The following is a 22,168-nucleotide window of genomic DNA, read 5'->3' as shown; positions in this document are numbered from 1 at the left end:
CACTACCTCATTTACCTCCTTACGTGACCTATCAAATACTGAAACCTTACAAAGTGGTTGAAAGTTTCAGAACAAGTAGTCTTTGTTCCAATGTTATTGGGTTTGTAGATGTTCCATGTAGAGGTGAGCAAAAAAACTGGAAAATTAAAAAAAATTAAAAAAAAAATAACTGAAAAAACTAAACCTTGAAAAAAACCGATTAAAAATTTGAAAAAACCGGCCAGTTCGGTTCCGGTTTTATAGGCCTAAAACCGAAAAAATAAATTCAAGCGAACCCAAACAAAAAAACTGAAAAAAACAGAGCCAAATCGGCAAAAAACTGAGCTAAACCGAAAAAACCTAGCCAAACCGGTTTGAACCGGTTTTGTCCTAAAAAACCGAACCGAACCGAATGAACCGGTTTCGGTTTTTTTTAAAAAATTTCAATTTAGTTATTTTTTTGATAAAAACTAAATCAAACCGAAAATAATCACCCTTACTTTCATGTTTCATTGGCCACAAGTCATGATAAAATTATGTTTCATTGACCTCTGTCATGTTTATTTATTGTTAATAATTTTAATTCAATTCAATAAATTAACTCTCATGTTAATAAATTAGCTCCTATATTAAATGACAACACAATTATATTTTTAAAAGTTTAATAGGAATTTTATTATACAAATACAAGTTTTTAGTACTTGAGCTCGCATACTAAAATATAACTTTTTACTCAAGTAAATATATCATTAAATCATAAGCTTGTCAAAGTTTAGAAGTACAAAAACCCTTTTAAAAAAAATTAGTAATGCTTTTTTTATCAATAACAAGAGATATTTTTATTTATTTTTTTGTATAAAATAATGCAAATTATTTTAGAAACATATTTAGATCTATCAAGTCTAATAATCTACATAAAAACTTGTAAAAGTAATACATTTATCTTGATATTCATGTTGATATATCTATCTAGAAATTTTATACTAAAAAAATTAATTAATCTACTTAATTATATTTATTATGAAATTTTTAATAATTAATTGATTTTTTTTATTTCATCTTATTTTATTCGTTCATTTTAGAAACAACTTTGGTTTTTAAATTGAAATTAAATTAATGATTAACTTGTCTTTATTTATGGTTTGAAAGTTTGGTTTATGATGGAATAAGTTTCAATAATTACCATGAATATAATGTAGGAATAAATTGAAAATCATTTATGCCAAAAATAAATATATATTTTGGGATTTTTATTTTATATGTTGTTCTAATATTTATTATAAATCATTAAAAAAATTAATTTTTAATCATTTAGGGCTATTCATTTGTTTTTGGGGCTGTGTAATTTTAATTCATATGATTGTCACTTTAATTTTCTGCGTGGTTTATTTACGTAGTTTTATTTTTGTTTTGTTCGGTGCTTATTTTATGAATAGTTTTTTTAAAAGCATATTATTTTATATTATATAAAATTATGTCTTAACTTAATGTCTAGTGACCTAAATAATTTTAAATGATCAGGATTAGCCACAACATATTTAATTAAATAAAATTATATGTTATGCCATGTTAAGTTCACATAAATAATTATAGACATTAATTGAAATTAATTATACTAAATATAATAAATATTATGGCACAAGAATTTTTTATATATTTATATAATTGATTAAAAAAATATCAAATTATTTTTATAATATACCTACATGAAATATAAATTAATTACATAATTTGATAGTTTTATTGAAAGGTTAAGGATAAAATATTAAATTATTTTATTGCAAGGAAAGAATTCTCCTTCATATTCATTTCCAGAGCTGTACAAACAAAATGCTAAAATTCAAATAAACAATCAATCAGTTCATGTTCAAGAGAAATTGAGGCTGTAGGATTTCAGTCTTTCCGTTGAAAATCTAAATATTGCTCATGATAAAATATTTCACCTGCCCAATAAATAAAAAAACCTGGCAGTAAAAACATAAAGTGCTATCAAAGGGGAAAAAAAGAAGCTTAAAAACATCCAAGGAAGTTCCTTTCGACTGAACTTCTGTCCATCAGCTTGCTAGAAGAAGCTCATGACATTCTTTGAGCAGCCTCCTTGGCTAAGACTCTCTCCTTAGCTTTGGTCTTAGCCAGAGATTTGGAACCCATGATGCCGCCCCCCCAACACCAGTCATGGAGGGAACTTGAACAATTTTCCCATTGAGAAGGTGAAAGTCTCGAAACCGTGTCTTGGACAGATCAAGCTTTTGATTCCATGCTCCTTTAAAGTATAGTGCATTGGCAAGGATCAACTCGGGATCCCTTTTTACAGATAGCAATGGGAGGACTTCCTTGATCAGTCCTCTGGTCTTTCTTTCAGCCCACAAATTCACTTCATGTCTTGCTTCATCAGGCTTGAGGGACAAACATAACATATGATTGTTGCTAGACCGAACATTTTTTCGCTCATTTTCGCCATGTATTGTTAACATTCAAAACTTAAGGAAGAAAAGCACCTTGTTTAGAAAAACAACTTCTTCAGCTTGAGCATTGCAGACCTCTCTTACAATTCCTTCGAATGACGGATTCAATCTGTCACGTTGATCGACCCAAACACCATTAATGAACAGCAATGTTGGGTCTGATGTCCTGGCATGTTTCTTTCCAGTTTTTTTTTCTGCAAATGAATTAGTGTTAGCAAAATACCTACGAAGATAAAATGCCTTCGGCTAAAAGACAGACCAAGTCTGTGGCCGGGGAGAGAAATCAGAGTTTATGGAATTGTATAAAACTAGCTTTATTTTTGACTTGGCTTCATAGCCAATATGCCATTAGAGTTGGCTTTTAAACCATCTCTAGTGTTGTTATGCTGAAACATTTTCTATCAGGTCCTGCTACATTACTCAGGTTATGTAAGGATGTAATTTTTCTCCTCAACACCTGTGGTTAGGTGGTCAAAATAGCTCTAGGCCAATTTTCTCTCTGCATGGAGGACTAGATTGCTAAAAACAAGTTAAATAGGAGCGTCCTCTATTCTCTCTTGAAAACAGAACATATCCCTGTAACTTTTAAACTGATCCGATGACACAGCCTATATTGGATAAAAACTTGATTAATGTCTGGCAATAGGTTAAGTATAGTCATGTCAGTGTTCAAGGATTACAACTTACAATATGCAAATGATTTAACCAAAGAAGCTCTTGTGACAAACATTTCAGATTATGTCATGGAAGTTTACATTGTAAAGAAAGCATGGCAGAGGCAGATGATTGAAAAAGCTTATTATATATATTATAGTACAATAATTTTTGTGATCATTTATTGACAATAGAAGAGAAATACAATACTTGCTACTAAATAAACAGAACTCCACCAGAAAGAAAAATAATAAAGAACAAGTAAATTTTGGTTTTAAAAGACATAGCTATTATTGGAAGTTATACAGTGCTATAGCTAGATAGTATTCCGTCAAGGATAAGTTTTCTGTGAAGATGAAGAGGCTGGGGGGATTCCTGGGATGAGAGGAGGTAAATGGGGGAGAGGAGGTAAAGGAGGAATAAGCGAGAAGGGAGGTGGTGGTGGAGGAGGATGAGGAGGAGGAGTTAGGCCAGGGATTGGTGGGAATGGAAACAATGGTGATGGAGGAGGCTGGATTGGGTTAGGAGGAAATAGTGGAGGAGGATGAGGAGGAGGAGTTAGGCCAGGGATTGGTGGGAATGGAAACAATGGTGATGGAGGAGGCTGGATTGGGTTAGGAGGAAATAGTGGAGGAGGATGAGGAGGGGGAGTTAGGCCAGGGATTGGTGGGAATGGAAACAATGGTGATGGAGGAGGTTGGATTGGGTTAGGAGGAAATAGTGGAGGAAGCTGAAAAGTGTTCGGCGGAAAAAGTGGTGGTGTTGGAAAGGAAAACTGATTAGGATGGTGCACTGCTTTCTGATCTGGTAATGTTGTGCTTTCAAAAGATTCTGAAGTTTTGGTCTTTTTGGTATTTCCTGGAATAGGTGGAAGTAAAGGTAGTCCTGGAAGAGGTGGAAGAGGAGGGAGTTGTGGTAATGGTGGCAATTTTGGAAGTACAGGAAGAGGAGGAAGATAGTTCTGGTTCAAAGGAGGGAGATAAGGTGTTGTTGGGTCTTGAAGTGGAGGTAGGACTGTTGGGTTATCAATAGAAGGTAGAGAGGCTTTTCTGGAACTGAATTCCCCGGAATTTTCAATACTTGGTTTTTGATTGCATAAGATTGGCTGTTTTTCAGGCTTGAAAGTGAAAAAACCAGCTGAAAATATATGTGTTCCTTGCTTTCTTGACTTGAGATGGAGCGATGATGAAGTTGCTGATGATGCCACAGCACAAAAAGGCTCACTGCTGCTCAGTAACTTCACCGAACATCCCTTGATTTTCTTTACATGTTTGCTCACTGAGAAAGGCAAATGAACTTCGAATTCCCCGTGCTCATCTGTTTTCACTTCTTCTCGAAAACCTGGCCTTGATTCCTCATCTTTGCATTCTACCGCAACAGATGCATCTGCACACAATACCCCACAAAAACACATACCTATATCATACTGCAAAACAGAACCCACTGAATGAATGTCAGTCGCAGTTGTCTAAAAGAACCTGAAATGAAGTGACTGTTCCTTGAGAAAGCCTCTTGGAAACATGTGTCACAGAAGACAGTGCCAACAACAACTGCAGATGGAAGTTTCTTTCCATGGCTAGCTTCTGCTGAGAGGTTATTAAATGTGCAACTAAGAAGGAATATTATGAAAAACCAAGGCATTTAAGTGTTCTTCGCTCTCGATGACCTCCTGATTCAGAGAAGAATAAGAGCTGGAAGAGTCTACTTTTTATCAATTAGGCTAAGCTCGACACTTGTTCTCTATTATTATACCATGTCCTTTGTCTCCTTATAGCTGTTTGAGATATAAAGATATTTTATATAGTCTTATCAACTTTCAATCTTTCATGGCCTTACCCACCAGGCGTCTTAAAGCCATTCATGCAAAAACCAGTCAACTACAAACCAGCAGTAGTGAATGAGGGTATGTACATATCCTACCATTTAACAGCTCAAAAGGAAGGTAAATTGGCAGGTAGACAAGGAAATACTCTAGCTCTACCCTTCATTGATTTCTTACTTCATGTAACAAAAACTAAATATTACGGGGAAATTATTTTAAATTAAAAGATATTTTATTGTAAATTGTAATAATAATTTTTTTTTGCAAGATGTTTTTTTAGTTTTTCTTTTCTTCTTATTTTTTTTTTCTGTCACTTTAACGTCTTAGATTTGACTTGGTTGCCGCAATCATGCCAGACCTAAGATACTTGAATCTGATAACTATTTCAGGTCTAGACACCTTGGGTCTGGCATGGTTCTGTTGGACCCGTATATCTAAGCCTCACAACCATGCCAAATCCAAGCATTTAGGTCAAAAATTTTAAATTTTTTTTAAATATGATTGGACTGCAAAAACAAATATTGTCTTATCAAATATGATTTTTCATTCATATATAGTAGAACTTAGTTTCAAAATCTTTTTTATTTGTGCAATTTATTTTATAAATTTATAATATTCAAAGAGGAAAAAATAAAATAAAATGTTAGGTTCTAAGTGATTTATTTCAAGTCTTCAAAAATAAACTTTTTTTTCTTGTGTGCATTGTGGATGAAAAATATATAATGAAATTAAACATATATAATTCAGTATTGTTAAAAACAATATAAAATAATGTTATCGTCGGTGAAGAATCACAAAGGACCACCCATTAAATAAATATTTTTTTTTGCGTTGAGTTTGATTAAAAAAAATAAAAATTTATAAAAAAGAGAGAAGATAAAATTTTTATTGAATGAATAAATCCATAAATATAAAAAAATAAATTATTTCAATAGGAATGTATAATTTGAATTTTTATATCTAAAACATTAAATTAGATTTTTGTGATGATTTGTTGTTTATAAATAATTTCTGAACTTGATTTCTATTTAAGATAATTTAAATGTTATTTTATAAAAATAAAAAAATATAATTCTTAACATTTTAATTATTACATGTTATTTAAATTTTTTGAGTTAGATATGAATGTTAAATTTAAGTCGTTTGAGTTTGATATAACCATTAACGTCACATTTAAAATATTCTTTATATTTATAATATTTTTTTATATTTAAAAATAAATAATATTAACCTGTTGCATTTATTGAGTTTGTTCTTTGATGGTTTCAAAATACCAATCATAGATGGTTGGGTCCCTGCTGGTTCACGAGACATGCAGAGTTGACACAAATTTCGTGCCCATACAGTACTCTACCTAATACCACCAAATTCGAGGATGGAGATTGAATATTGTTGAGTACATGCCATTGACCTTCTGAACAAAATAATGTATGGAATGTGGGTTTATTTTAAAGATTTATATTATTATTAATTTCACACCATAAAATTACTTGAGATACACATAAGTTAATTATAATATATTAATAATAATAATAATAAAATGTTATGTACAGACGTTGTTTTACTCCTGGGAGATTGAATGTGGTTCATAAGAGTAGAGTAGAGTGATCAGTGATGAGGATGAGTGATGTTTGCAGGAGCTACAAGGATATCTTTCACCCTCTTTGAAGATCATTGTTGCTCACTGGCATGGCTTACCATTGCCGATTCTGTCATTGGAGACGCCTGTGATCCTGCATGTTTTATAAGAATTTATGCTGGATGATTTCTTCTCCACCCATTAAACACTTGTTTCTCCATTGAATTTCTTGGCCGCTGCTTTCTGCAATCACTCAATCATGCCATTAGCCATTATCATTAGAAGAATCCTCATGATCGATCATTATCCATATAATCTATTTATCTCTAAGGTCTAATCATGATTTTCATAAAATTTAATATTTTTTAATTGTTTTAATATTAAAAATATGTCTAAAAAATATATTACTTTAATATATTACTTGATACATGGTAATCTATAAAGCAGAATAACGACAATAATTACCGCATAAAATACTTGAGCATGTGATCTTGAGAATCGTACTAGAGATACAATCTACAAGATACAAATGTCTTGTGAGAGTGAAAGAATTGTTCTTATATAAAAGAGTCATCTTCATGTCTAATTCCAAGCTCCATTCTTTATCTTCACGGGTGCTTGAAAATGGATATTGTAAAACTGTAAATGTAATAAATCAAATACATGCTGAAGAACTAGACCTAATTCTGGTGATACTTGAGAGCATGTCGCACATGGTGTAGCCATGCACTATGAACTTCGATTAATGAGAGATCAATCATGGAGCTAATTAACATCCTCATACATTTATTTCCAAGCAAAAACTATGGCAATGCCTGACGAGCACTCTCCAGTTTCTCAAGGCCGAGTGTAATTGAGCTTATAAAAAATTATTCATGAAAGTAAAGAAGCATGAACATGCTGAATCCATCAATCATTTCTGAGAATCGAATCCAAATAAGAAGGTGAGTAGAGTGAAATGCTTCCTATCCCTATACTAGTCGCTTCATGGGTGGCCAGTATCAAAGAATATCGAATAACATGGTGGTCTGCAGCATACTCAAAAGGCAATATTGCTATTTCTCTCCGAAACTGGTAAGCAATTTTTCATTACAGCTATATATTGAATATTTCTAGATTATGCAATGGCATCTAATGAAAACGATGATGATTCATGGCTAGATTCCTTCAGCTCTAAGCCCTAATTAGCCAACCTGGTCCAGTACTTTTTTGCCTACAAAAAATAGTTTGACCTTGTATTACATTAACTTTTCTCAAAGATTAGATTCCCAGGAACAAATGCTCATATTTTCCTTTTCTCCCCCGTTCACTGTCACAGCAATTAGAGTGGGTAGCATCGGTTCCACCGATCAGCGGGCAATATATATATATGAATATACGTGGGTCATATCTAATCTGTTTGAGCAGTGAACTCCTTTCAAGAGCAAATTAAAACAATTATTGTTTCTTGGTGAGAGATTCTTGTATCAGTAACGTGAATTCTTGTTCATGTATTTACTAGCTTCAAAATCTTTTTGACAAACTAATAATCAATAAATGTTATGCTAACTAAATATATCCTGCAGTATTCGTGTAGTTTTGATGGAGAATAATGGAGACTCAAACGAGGACTATGATTCATCACTACCAGCGGAAAAATGGTGCGGAGATGAACAACTTTATCAATGGAAGGGCTTTTGGTTCAGACTCCAATACCTGCCAGGAACTCGACAGGTTCTTGACAACTTCAAGCCTCTTCCTAGTGATGTTATCTTAGCTTCTTTCCCAAAAACTGGCACAACTTGGCTCAAAGCTCTCTTATATTCCATCATCAATCGCTCTTCTAGAGTCTGTTTGAGAACCACTCATCCTCACATGCTTGTACCAACATTAGAAGTTCAATTATATGGAGCACAACAACAATCTTTTAGTACCTTCGCCAGCACTAGTTCACCAGCCAGGATTTTGGCAACTCATCTGCCTCACCAACTCTTGGCCGACACTGTCAAACCATCAGATTGTCGCATGATTTATGTTACTCGAAACCCCAAGGACACCCTCACATCATTCTGGCAATTTGTGTTGAAGTCTAGGAGTTATGAAGAGCCATGGCCGTTGGAGGTGGCTGTCGAGAAGTTTTGTAGTGGGGTGGTTCCTTTTGGACCTTACTATGATCATGTTCTGGGGTACTGGAAGGAGAGCTTGGAGAGGCCAGAGAAGGTGTTTTTCATTACTTATGAAGAACTCAAAGATGACACCAGGACTCATGTCAAGAGACTAGCAGATTTCTTGGGGTGTCCCTTTAATGGTGATGGTGAGGAAGAGGTCTTGGATGAGATAGTGATAGGCTGTAGCTTTGAGAAACTGAGCAACTATGAGGTCAACAAGTCCAGTGAGCATTCACAATGGATGAAATTGCCGTTTAGTTCCTTCTTTAGGAAAGGAGATGTCGGGGATCATAGGAATTATCTGAACAACGAAATGGTGGAACGCATTGACACAATTACTGCTGAGAAATTTCACGAGTCAGGTTTCATGTATGGAATTAATTAGCATTCCATCGGAATTTTAGAATTCCGATGAGAAGACAAATAAGCCTTCCGATAAGTTCTTTCTCTATAAAAGGATCGAGATGTGATTGTCGATTACTATAGAATTTCGTTTCTTTTCTTGTAGCAAATAGTACTTTATATTATATCATTTCTTTTCACATAAGAGTTAAAACCACCATGACATCACATATGTGGCCTGTCCTCCCTCTTTTTTTGTTGTTGTTTTTTTGAACAAGTTAGTATTATTCTCTCACATCCTTAGCTAATTACGATTAAAATTTATGTTATTTGGTGAAAAAAATTTAAGATTAAAGAATTTATTTCTTTATAATTTTAGATTTGAATCCTATAATAATTAGTAATATAATTGTTATTAGAGATTTATAAAGTCGTTAATTTAAAAACCTATAAATTTAATTGAAGTACATATAAGCTGATCCAGATATCCAAAAAAAAATTTAGTGTTTGCTTGAGATTAAGGAGAAATGAGTTTATGATGTTGGGTTTTTTTTTATATATAATAATTTAAAGTTTTAAGCTAATTTGTGTTTCAATTGAAAGATAAATCGATAATTTTGGCATTAGTAGTTAATTAGTTATTGATGAAGTCATGAAGACTTCATACTAGTTTTGCTAAATTAATATAATTATCAAATAAGAGTAATTGACTCCTGCGGTACAACTATCCAACAGTAGTGAAATTGTGAATTTAGTTTAGTGAAGTTGTTTAACTGAACACATTATTGCTGGTTTCTCTACAAGTCTTTGCATAAAAATGAAATCCATACCCGTACTTTTATTAGCTGGAATCCACTCTGAGAAGCTTGTTGATGCTACTTTACAAAAGAAGGTAAATTACTAAAGTGTTCTTTCAAATTTTATGCTGCTGTCAAGTTGCACCTTTATTAAAGTATCTGACACCTCTTCGAGTTCATAATTGCATGTTTAATAGTTGCAATTAAATTAAAAAAAAAAAAAACAATCACAATTCTCCCATCCCATCAACCCCACGAAGCCTTGTACCATACCAGTTATGGAGAGTGAGAAAATTGATTATTCATTCCTGCCAAAAGAAAAATTCCGAGGAGATGACTATCTATGCCAATGGAATGGTTTCTGGTTCAGGCAGCCGTTCCTGGAAGCAGCCCACCAAGTCTTGAATCACTACAAGCCCCTCCCCACTGATACAGTCTTAGCTTCTTACCCCAAAACAGGCACAACATGGCTCAAAGCTTTGCTATATTCCGTCATCAATCGCTCTTCAAGGGATTCCATCCTCACCAACCATCCCCATATGCTTGTTCCCACATTAGAGATACAGCTATATGGGCCAAAAACAGCGTCTTTTGATTCTTTTGCTGGCACTGCTAATTCCTCATCCAGGATTTTGGCTACTCATCTGCCTTACCAGGTCATTTCTGGCACCATCAATTCAACAGATTGTCGGGTTGTTTACATCACAAGAAATCCGAAGGACACCTTGGTATCATCATGGCATTTTTATCCAAAATCAAAGGAGGTTAAAGATCCATGGTCTCTAGAGGATGCAGTGGAGAAGTTCTGCAATGGTGTTGGCAACTGTGGACCTTATTATGATCATGTTTTAGGGTACTGGAAAGAGAGCTTGGAGAGGCCTCACAAAGTCTTCTTTATCACTTATGAAGAACTGAAAAGTGACACCAAGACTCATGTCAAGAGGCTGGCTGAGTTCTTGGGGTGCCCATTTGACGGATCTGGTAAAGAAGAGGATGTTCTGGATGAGATTGTTAGCAGTTGTAGCTTTGAGAAAATGAGTAACTATGAGGCCAATAAGTCTGATGATGGCCATATGGGCTGGCTTAAATTTCCACTCAGTTCTTTCTTTAGACAAGGAGGGACGGGAGATCACAAGAATTACTTAACTCCTGAGATGATAAACCATGTTGACAAAATCACAGCAGAGAAGTTTCATGGGTCTGGTTTTATGTATGGCATTTAGCAGCTTCATTGTTGGGATCTTATGGAGCGAGTTTCGAAAGAGTGTTTCTTCAACTTCAGCTCTGTTCGATGCTCTTGCCTTAATTATATATTTAGTTGATCATTATATATATATAAATCCTATTATGTTGAACAGATGCTAGTGAGCATGCGAAGATTTTGTGTGCTAGCAGTGGATTGGGTGTATGGCCATTATTTCTTAAAGCTTTCGATTTCCTTTTTTAAATTTTTTTCTTCTAAAATAACATATCAAGTTTGTTCATCGTTTATACTTTGATAATACAATTAAAACAGTCCATCAATTTATATTGGAAAGAATCACGCATGAAACCAGAAACAAATAAAATGACAGCTGTCTACAGAAACAAACATTAACCTGCAAAAAATTGGAGTACATCAAGCAAATCAGCCTGCAAACTCAAAAGCTTCCTTCTACATCAAATAGCAACATTACAACACTTTTTTTAATGGCAGTATTCAAGCATGAAACTAGTGAAAAATCGTAAACATACCCATAACTCAATAACAACAGATGCCCTATCATACACTAACCATTCTGTACAAAATTAGTGGGAAAATGGGAGAATTCCGCAATCAAAAGGCAGTACAGAAACCCGCTACCGCCTCCCTAAAATGTTCTAAGCCAATGGAGGATCCCTTGATTAGTTTTCCAAATCGATGATGCTTGACTACCTCTCACCACCTCCATGTATGAAGCTCTCAGCTCGCATACCAGATCCAACCACCACCCCCCACCACCACTCCTGCTAACAAAATCAAAGGACATCCCTGAAGATCTCTTCACATTGCCAAGTGTATCCCTGCTCCAAACTGGCCCAAATGTGATCTTCCATGTTGACATGCATGTGGTAAAAAATACAACCAAACAAGGAAAAAATGCACGTTGATCTTATTCACAAGAGCTCTTTATCGTAAAATGCAAGAAGTTGCTTGACGTGATTATGCCAAGCAGCAACATTTTGTCCATCAACTGTAACCCAGTCAACAACAGTAGACGCCGGTTGCTCCCACCACTCGTCAAGCTGCAGAACAATGTCAAGGATTTATAGCTAGATTTAGAACAGAACAATCATGGAATTCTAGGCGACAAACTTCTGCAATTAAAAGAATACATTTGACAGATAACCACAATTAACAGAACTGATCGATTCTTTCCATCACTTTAAAATGAGTAAAATGACAAGTCGCACAGGAAGGGGCAGAAAAAAACATTACCACAAACCTAGACATTACGATATGAACCGAATTGTGACACAAAACAACAATTGAGTCCAAACATAGCAAGCACTCTTAAGCAAAGTCGGAATTGTTACCGCAGCCTTGTGAGTGATCATTGATGGGCAAGATCCTTCTTTTAGAACAAAATAAAGGATTTTATCCTTTGATTTAAGAAACAGATACAAACAACATTTATGTTTGCCTAAGCATTGTGTTAGGCAGTTATTTCTGGATTCCTAAACTCTTCTAATATTTGCCTCTCGAGGGTCCAGCTGGTTAGCTCTTGGAAAAAAAAATGTTGCCCCTGTCCATACACTTTATTTAAGGTTTAAGATGAAATAGAAAAAATATTAGTGCCAGTGACTAGACACACAAACCGGTCCATCTACTCAACTCTATCTTGACTTTAACATTGTTATATCTGCCTGCTCCTCACTTTTGATTCTTTTATAACAATGAAAAGGTGGCAACACCACAGGCATGCAACACCAGTATCCAAAGGAGATGTTTTATATGGCCACTGCACCTCCAACATCTTATCTTGTTAAAAACAGCTAACTAACAGCTTTTTCTTGGCCTTAGAAGCAACCTTAGCCTTCCACATTTGATTCACCAAAAGAAAGGGCCAAGAACAAGTGCTTTTCCTAATGCAATGACACAGGACTCTCCTTTTCTCACTATCTCAACTTTCTGAACAACTGAAAGAAAGAAAGAAAAAAGGGGGTTCCTCCTACAACCATGTATACAAGAAAACCATGAAAAGACATGAGATATCATCCAAAGAATTAACACTCCATCCAATCCCAAAGCTACTATGAAAGACAATCTAAGTATGTTTAAGTGATCCCAACAAGGTCACAGGTCAAGTGTGAGCTAGAAATTCCAGAAATTCACTTCATTAGAGAGTCGTATGACATCAGTACTCTAGTCCCACTAACCCACTACCAAATAAAAGAGCCTAGCAATCTCAACAGCTACAGCGACATTAACACAATACAAAGCAAACATACTTCTGCAGACATCTTCAAATTTTGCTTAAATGACATCAGTACTCTAGTCAAAGTCCAATTTCAAATCAAGGATCAAGAGATGAAATGGATATTCAAGACATAACTATCTTCATTCCAACCCAACCCAACCCAAAATCTCACTCTCTCTCTCGAACAACATGCAGGGAATGCAATGAAAAATCAATAAATTTTCGGCTACAGTTGTTACTCACCAAACCTCTCACGTATTTGCAATCTTCCAAACACTTTTGGGCATTCAAAACTGAAGTCTTAAGCTCAGGTAGCCATTTCTCCGAGACAATCTTGTCTTGCTCAGTGGCCAAATTCAAGCATAAATTTGTTGTCCTGCATGACACCAGCAAATGTGAAACATCTCATAATGTTAAAAAAAGAAGTTATGATAGGAAAGGAAATAGGGTCTGGCTAACAGATGTCCTTAAGGCACACCCTTTAAGAGATTATTTACTGGTGATCTAATTGTAATAATTAGATAATTTAGAATTTCAAACTTTTCTTTATCCAATAACGTTACAAATTCAAAAAAGATATCTTATTTCAGATAATTCACAGGTTGGGTAATGGTTGTTCCTAAAAATTTCAGAATTTAAATTTGTCCAGTCATCACAACATTTAAAAGTTCCATTAGTTACCATAGTTAGTCTCTTAAAAAGTGCCTCAAGGACACTTGTTAGCTTTTCCCAAAGAAGGTAAAAGAGAAACCACATGCATGTCCATGTGATCTAAATGATTGTTTGCATGTATGTGTGTTAGAAATAGGGATGCAAATGAGCCAAGCCACTCATAAATCGCTTGAAGCTTGGCTCGCTTAGGGCTCGGTTTGAACTTGTTTGTTTAGGTATAATGAGCTTATTCAAGCCTATTTTTAAAGCTAAATGAGCTTAGTTAAGCTTAGCTAATTAAGGCTCATGAGATGGCTCAATTAAACTTGTGAATTAGACTCTAAGCAAGTTTGTTTAAAAGCTTGGAAATAGGATCATTTATATGCATGTTAAAATTTAAAACGATAAACCACTTGTATAAGATTTCATAATATAATCTAATTTAATAAGTAATCAAAAACGTTATTTTTATGAAATAAAATTTAATAAAAAGATTTATCAATTATATGTGTGTGTTATATGCAGGAGTTGAGAAATGTAGATATATTTTGTTTAAAAATCCATGAAACAAATTATGTTTTTAAGATCTTTCATGATAATGAAATTATATAAAAATTTTATAAGCATGTCAAAGGTTAAGCCTAGCTCATTTATAGGCTCATTAAGCAGAGAAATAAATTTGAGACGAGCTTGAGCCAAGCAAATTTTAGACGAGCCAAGATTGAGCCTCATGCTTTAGGTTCATCATGAACATGACACGAGCTTGAGCCTTGCTAAAATTAGACAAGACAAGCTCAAACACATCAAATCTCAGCTTGGCCCGGCTCATTTGCAGCCCTGGTCAGACAGAGAGAGAGGAACAGAGCACATGTAACACAAAACATACTCATGGATTAGAAGTAAATTTTATCAAGGATAAAAATCAGGACAAGTTAGTCAGCTGACATAAAATGATAGAAACTAGAAACTTAGGGAAAGGTTTTCAAAGTCTAAGTCTAATAGAGGAGTTCAATGTCAACAACTGCGCAATTTAGAATAAACTTTTGTTGTCAATAAAGAAGAGAAGTGACAGCATAGAAAATCTTTACTCAAAATGCGGACCGTTTGGATAACTACAATATCACAGTAAAACAAACATGCACAAGTTCAGCTGTACCTTTCATATTCTTGTTGAGAACGGTATGCATGGTTCAACAATGCATGACCACTTTCAACAAGATCATGCCGTATATGGACCAGATTGATTGCCTTTGCCAAGTCCTCCAACACACTTGCCTCAGAACCACGAAGTTTTAAACAGAACTCAAGGGACTCTAAAACTGATGCTAAACCAGCATCTGAACCCTCCAAACCTATTTGTCCATTGCAAGTCATTTGATTTGAACATAAGGAAATAAAACAAATGCTCATACTTGGGATGTCAGGTCACTGAATGCATTTCCAATTTCCTTTTATTTTACGAAGTTAAACCAAGTTATAGTCGACAAAATTGTAGGCATAAAATAACATGAGAAGCAACCTTTAGCAGACTCAGTACTCAGAAACGCATGTAGAACAGACCAGATTGCAACTAATTGGAAGAAGTAATCAACTCAGACACTCATTTCTACTAAATATATTGCCAATGCTCAAACTAAATGATGGGTATCCACATAAACATTCAATTTATCATTATAGTAGAGACCAAGGCACAATAGTTCTTATTTAAACAACTAATGCTCAAAGGATGGTTGACTGTTATGCATTCTGATGGAATTATTTATCTTTGACTTCAACAATTATTATGCTTGAATAGTATGACAAAAATCTTAACTTTGAATGCAATCAACCAAGCTTTAATGAACATTCACTGCAAAAAACACCTTATGAACTTTTCTTTCTTGAAAAGTTGATATTAGGATATCATAGAAAAGGCACAATTATGTCATGCTATGACATGTCCAGCTCTTAACCCAAATGGATTTTTTCCTATTCAAAGATTCTTCAAAATTATTGCTCTTTTACTTTAGCAAGAGAGTGTCTATGCAAATCTTCCAACTTGTCAGATGAATCTATTTTATTTTTATTTAAAAAGATTAAAAAAAAAAAACTTTTGCATGGCAGGAATCCTTCAAGTGGATCCTTGACAATCGAGTGTCCCAACTCCCAACATCAGATATCACACCTGACACCCTGCCCAAAAGCTATCCAAAAGGATATACTATGACAAGCTTCGAAACTTCTACAGACAAGTAAGAACTTACCAGCAGGATACTGAAGGGCAGCAGACACACGGCATATTGATGGAATTGCTGATGGATCCCTAGCGCCAGCTCTTGCTGTCAATAAAGCAGCATTCTTCTCCGCAGCAGCAACAGCTTCAGGTCCTGTAGATCCATTAGAACCCATGGACTCCAGCAGTGCCTGATAGAATTCAATCACGAAATAACTTTATTTTAGCACGAATGTACAGCAAAATTTACTGCAATATTTGATACCAGAAAACATGTTGCAGCAATTTCATAAACCTGTGGAGTTGAGGGAAGCATGTAAAGACTATTATCAGGACTTCGCAAGAAAGCATTAACTTCTTTATCAATAAGATCTTTTGCACTGTTTGCAATCTCCGCAACAATTGTGCATGCTGGAATGATAGTAGTTGATGCATACTCCCTTGCAACCAGTGGTTGCTGTTTCCAGAATGCAGCCGCATCCTAAGAGACAAATGAAATTATTATAAGTGTTAATTTATCCAGTGACCACGTGTTCCTTAGAGTTGATAAAGGCTGAAATGCAATGGTTAACATAAATGGCATGGAAGCGACCTGAAAATTAACAATAAAATGTAACACATCCCACTGCTCACATCCATTTCTAGTGAAACATGGATAACTTATTGGCTGAAACAGTAGAATTATCCACAAAGTTGAGTTTTAGCATACAAAAGGAGTTTCTACTCTCGATTTGCACAGATAGCCAAAAACAGTAGAATTATCCACAAAGTTGAGTTTTAGCATACAAAAGGAGTTTCTACTCTCGATTTGCACAGATAGCCAAAAACAATTACATATGTTTAATTGCACTCACTCATTCTTGTGAAACATTGAAAATTTAATTGGCTGAGACATTAAAATTATTGGCATTGTTGAATAAGAGCATAAAAAAAGGATAAATTGAGTCCCATTCTTGTGAAACATTGAAAACTTAATTGGCTGAGACATTAAAATTATTGGCATTGTTGAATAAGAGCATAAAAAAAGGATAAATTGAGTCCCATTCTTGTGAAACATTGAAAACTTAATTGGCTGAGACATTAAAATTATTGGCATTGTTGAATAACAGCATAAAAAAAGGATATATTGAGTTATGCTACAAAAGCATGCAGATAAACACACACTCGCAGTAGTGATCTCCATGAAAAAACATTTGACCTGCAAGGCTTCATTATTAATTCCAACTCATAAATTAATAATAACTACAGTCATTCAATGGTTAATATAATGTCAAACAAACTACTGTTTTGAGTTCTTTAAAAAATTTCAAGATCAAATACCTCCATGATAACCTTCAGTAGAGCAGTATATATTGCTTCAAGTTCAGATCTTCGTGCATCGAACTCCTCAATCTTCTTCCACTTCTTTCTCAAAGAATCTTCAGCCTCTTTCCTCTCTGCACACAATTTATTTAAGCGTTCTATTTCAGACATCAATGTATTCAAGCTTGCCCTCAGTCCAGCAGCTTCTCTCTCCTTGGCCCAAACCTCCAGCTGCACAGAAAATATTGGAGAGTCCACAATTTTAACATGTATCTTTAGCATGATGAACGGATTACAAGTGTATTGGATAATAAAAATATATGGCACATTTGCATTATGATGTCTTGGGTGTAAATTTATGGCGCGTTTAATTGAAGGTACAACGGCATTAACTAGTGTTTTTTAAGCTTCTGTGAGGTCAATGCCTTGAGATCACACTAAAGAAATATGTAAATGAACTTCAAAGTGATGGTGCTGAGATCAAGTGCAGCCAGTATGGATTGTTTGGGGGTTGAGCATAAGCTTTGTTATGTTGTCTCCTTCAAGAAAATAAGTTCATGCGTGTGAATGACCTGTCACATCAATAGTTAGAAGCACTATGGTTGATGTGAGATTTTCAGAGCAAGAAAGAAAGAATGGTTCTAGATATGGTACAATTGGAAATCGGCACTTTTGCATGCCAAGTTTATCTAAAAATCACAATCTGTAGGACAAAGTGACGGAACTGCTTGATGAAATACTCAAACTTCCATAACCAAGCACTGACAACAGACTAGAATCAAAAGCAAGGGTGCAATCCAACATTTCAGCATAGCATGATTTAAGGAACCTTGGTAACCATTAACTGCAAAACAAAGAGAGCAATTACCTCAAATTGCCGCAGACTGCCCATGTTCTGTGTTGTGACTCCAATACCAATTGAGTGGGAAGAAACTACATCACCAGTTCCATGCAATCGTTTTAAGAGATTCTGGCCCACGTCCCTGGCTTCTGCAGCTTTATTAAGTGCATCTTCAGTGGCCAAAAATTGCTGAACATGGGCTTTCTGTTAACAACCACACAAAACAATGTCAAATGAAATGCTCCAGATGCAAGAGAGCAGATATAAAAGCATTAGCATAAAATAAGAGCACAAACAAAACTATCAAATGCTCAAGCACCCACTATATATCTTTTTACAAGGGTATCAGTTTTGCACCCAAACCCCTTCATCACAATGGAATAATAACTTAAAAGAAGAGGAGGTAGGAAAAAATCAAATAAAAAGGATGAATTTATAGAAAACAGATTTTTATCAATAAAACATTTTAACCTGTTAAAAAAATCAAACTATTTTATGCTACTGCTTTATATGAAAACTAAAAGGTAAAATTGAAATACAAAAGCTACCATCTACAAAGGAAGAAAACCTGTCTTTCCAGAAGCTGATTTTGAGATCCTTTGTAAGGCATGTCTATTCCAATCGTCCCATTGCCATAAAGTTGATGGTGCAATGGTGAGTTTGTGTCGGTAGAAGAAACATCCATAACTCTGTTGTTTTCATATTTGTATCTGATCAAGCAATTTAAAATTATTGATCTAGTAAATGGAACATTAATGTCAATAAAGCAACTGTAAATTTGTACAACTGACATTTACAGGAATAAACAACAGAAATCCAGTAAGGAAGCATCACGAAACAGGATACATATTCTTTTAATGTACCTTCCATGTAACAATAACAAATATTAACTATAACATCTACGTGTAACAAAACTCATAGTCTTTTGCATGTAAATACAACATGAATGTGTGATGCGTGATGGTCCTCATCAATTTGAGGAGAATAAAAATAATCGCTTTGATGCAGCAAGTCAATATTCTGACCAATGCCTCGTCAGAAACAGCTCCAAAACAGACTACATCTCACATAATATCCTTTGTCAATTCACAATCTACTAGCTAAACATACATACATTACTAAGAAAGTACAGCTTTGGTTATAGGAAGGAGCAAAGCAAGCATGTGATTGGCTTTAGGCCATTTTGTAATGGCCACAAAAAAAAACATTTATCTTGCAATTCGTTGTGTCTTATCTCCATCATATGCACTCGAAGACCAAATTCCAATTCAGTCTGTAAGCAATTATGCATCAGTGCACATTTAACACGTACAGAATGATCAAATGAATTACAGCAACCAAGCAATTATTACACTACAAGTAACAAGAAATTTTGGAGTGAGCAGGGTAAATGGACACTCGAACAATCTGAGGAAATAATGAACAAAAATTGCACTTGCATGAACCAACATGAAATGGAAAGAAAATATTAGCATACCTTAAGAGTTCAGCATCAGCTCTGACATCAATTTTTTCAATTTCTCTAGAAACCAAAGTTTTCAGCCGTAAAGTGTATGCAGTAATTGCCCGAAGTAAGTGAGGAGGGTTCTTCAAGCAATTCACAATAACAGTTCTTACATCATCAGGTATATCTCCATCAAAATCCATGCCCAACTTGGCTGCTTCTGATTGAGGATTCAAATGAATACCACTTCCTTCATAAGCAGGAAAAGAGTTGCGTATTCTCTCGACCATATAAACTGCAAGAGATTCACATGCCTTCCGGATATTTCTTTCCCAATTTGTTTCAATAAGAATGACATCATCAGCAGATTTGGTTCCCTTAACAGTTGAATAAACAGCTTCCTTAATACTGTTTGCACTGAAGCTGCTAACTTCTTCAAGAGAACTGTCAATGCTAAACCTTTGAGCATCCCTTGCTTGATTAACATATTGATGAAGACGTTTATGGTACTCTGCAAATATTTTTGCTGCCTCATCACATTGTTGGTCATAAGCCTCCAGCATGACCTGCTTGTGCCTGCAGCACAGGTGAGCGCACATTAGTAAAGGACACATCACAAGAGTTGGGATGGATTACATCCTTGTCAAAAGGATCCCTTCTTAACATTGTTACGCAATAAAACAAAAGAAACCACTGTCACTGCCTAATTGTCCTATCTCATCATAAGGCGGGGTTTGCAGCGTCCAGACATCATTAGATCTCCAATGACTATAATCATGTCAGACTGTGAATTGCTATGCCTTTCCAAAATAATTGAAGTTCAATATCAAGTTTTACAAAAGCGCTTAAAACTATTATCATCAGAAAGGGAAGGCCTTTATGCAAAGCAGCAAAATGTTGGCTTCTACTTTCAACCAAGAACTGTCATGTCATTGAAATGGCCATGTACTTGATATCCAAGTACACCAAATTTCTCCTAAAGAATTTATAGAATGAAGCGAGAAATATTTCAATTTCAGAGGAACAACATGGTCCATAGCAGTGCAATAAGAAGCAACTGAAAATGATGCATTAATAATCCTACAGTTCAATATAGACTTCAACTAAATATGTATGACGAACAAAGGAACAGCAATAAACTGATGCCAACCGTCAATATAGGTATACATGCTTTGGAATCATCAATAGCGACAGAATTCACGTAATCCTAGTTGATATTGTCGCTAACACGCCCTCTTGAACTTTTTACTTCCAGAACTGAAACATAGATTTTTGTAGCACAAATTTTACATTGCCCATGTATCTAGAAACGAGAGGTTTCAAGGTGATTTCGAGCAGGATAAAAAAACAAAAATCTTGCATTCTTCACTATGTATGCATAAAAAAAAACATGTTAAACAAACAAACAAACCTATTCTTAGCACGCTCATCAAGCATACGCTTCCTCTCGGCCTCCTCCCTCGAAACCTCAATCATTCTAGCCCTCAAATCCTTCCTCTGCCTCCTAACAATACTCCTCAACCTCTCAACCTCTTTCGCTGCTATTTCCCTCTCTTGCAATGCCACCTCCCTACTCTCCGCAGTACTCGACCCACCCCCACCTTCCCCACCCACCTTCTCCTTCCTCCTCCCTCCTTTACTCCTCCCCTCGTCTTTCCCAACATTTACCAAACCGCCACTCTCCCCGCCACCACCACCATGTACCAGTATATTCTTCCTTATATTCTCCACTGTTTTCTCCGATTTCACTCTCTTTATCAGAAACCCCCAAATGGGTATCATATTTCCACGACAAATCTTCCTTACGGCATCAATTGAGGGCAATTGAGATTTGCTAGTGGCCGCACTCTGTGGCCCTAATGGCCTATACCCCATCTCCTTGTGCAACCACTCTAGTATGGCCTCTGGTTGCGCTACTGCGCCCGATGACCCCTGCATTCTACAAAATATTTCGACACCTTCAACACCGAATTCTACTAGGACGACAGCAGCATTCTTCCAATTGAGATTTGAAGCAAAACCCAAATTTCAATTACACACAACTAGATCTGACAACCAGGAGAAGTAAACCCAAAGAATTGCAGAGAGAGAGAGAGAGAGCTTCGGGGTTTTTTTGTTTGTTTATAATTATTTGAGGGTGTTAGATTGGAAGAATTTAAAAATGGAGGTCCCGCTCTATAGTTTCATTTTTACTTCGATTTGGTGGGGGGTGTTTTTGAGTAACTGTTAAGATATGTGGGGAGTGATTTGTATTATTGTTGTATTATTATCAGTTTTTGAGTAACTGTTAAGACTCTTTTTTTAATTATTATTGGAATTATTTTTATAATTTTACATATATGTTTTTATTTTGATCGTACACTAATTTGTAAGGTCTTATAACTTTATAATTTAATTCTTTTTCTTTTTTTTTCTTTTTTTTTAAAAATATCTTTACCATCCTATATTCTATTCATTTTATAATATTTAAAATTCTTTGTTGATCCAAAATAT

At 35.1% G+C, this 22,168-nt stretch overlaps 4 protein-coding genes across 5 annotated transcripts; 2 read left to right on the top strand and 2 right to left on the bottom strand.

The window, feature by feature from the left end:
* Positions 1-3,252: 3,252 nt before the first annotated feature.
* On the bottom strand, positions 3,253-4,875 carry LOC133671323 (leucine-rich repeat extensin-like protein 5). The gene is made up of 2 exons (XM_062092043.1): positions 4,577-4,875; positions 3,253-4,484 (listed from the first exon to the last, which is right to left on the bottom strand). The coding sequence occupies exons 1-2, from the start codon at positions 4,737-4,739 to the stop codon at positions 3,430-3,432; spliced, it is 1,218 nt and encodes a 405-aa protein (XP_061948027.1). The 5' UTR covers positions 4,740-4,875; the 3' UTR covers positions 3,253-3,429.
* Positions 4,876-7,121: 2,246 nt separating this feature from the next.
* On the top strand, positions 7,122-9,218 carry LOC133671158 (cytosolic sulfotransferase 6-like). 2 transcript variants are annotated; one of them, XM_062091814.1, is made up of 2 exons: positions 7,122-7,573; positions 8,065-9,218. In XM_062091814.1, exons 1-2 carry the CDS (start codon positions 7,458-7,460, stop codon positions 9,029-9,031), a joined length of 1,083 nt encoding a protein of 360 aa, XP_061947798.1. In that variant the 5' UTR covers positions 7,122-7,457; the 3' UTR covers positions 9,032-9,218. The 2 variants fall into 2 exon arrangements, with proteins under 2 accessions (XP_061947798.1, XP_061947799.1); XM_062091815.1 differs by lacking the exon at positions 7,122-7,573 and adding an exon at positions 7,611-7,949.
* Positions 9,219-10,063: 845 nt separating this feature from the next.
* On the top strand, positions 10,064-11,008 carry LOC133670806 (cytosolic sulfotransferase 5-like). Its single transcript, XM_062091412.1, has one exon. It carries the CDS (start codon positions 10,064-10,066, stop codon positions 11,006-11,008), a length of 945 nt encoding a protein of 314 aa, XP_061947396.1.
* Positions 11,009-11,412: 404 nt separating this feature from the next.
* LOC133671258 (AUGMIN subunit 5) lies at positions 11,413-21,826 on the bottom strand. The gene is made up of 10 exons (XM_062091975.1): positions 21,087-21,826; positions 19,709-20,251; positions 18,800-18,941; positions 18,259-18,435; positions 17,409-17,621; positions 16,384-16,569; positions 16,120-16,279; positions 15,033-15,228; positions 13,469-13,601; positions 11,413-12,050 (listed from the first exon to the last, which is right to left on the bottom strand). The coding sequence occupies exons 1-10, from the start codon at positions 21,611-21,613 to the stop codon at positions 11,922-11,924; spliced, it is 2,406 nt and encodes an 801-aa protein (XP_061947959.1). The 5' UTR covers positions 21,614-21,826; the 3' UTR covers positions 11,413-11,921.
* Positions 21,827-22,168: the final 342 nt, after the last annotated feature.

This window comes from Populus nigra, chromosome 13 (assembly GCF_951802175.1).
Source record: "Populus nigra chromosome 13, ddPopNigr1.1, whole genome shotgun sequence".
Taxonomy (NCBI): Eukaryota; Viridiplantae; Streptophyta; class Magnoliopsida; order Malpighiales; family Salicaceae; genus Populus; species Populus nigra.
Note: the sequence above shows the minus strand (reverse complement) of the source record. Positions and strands in the feature narration are given on the sequence as shown.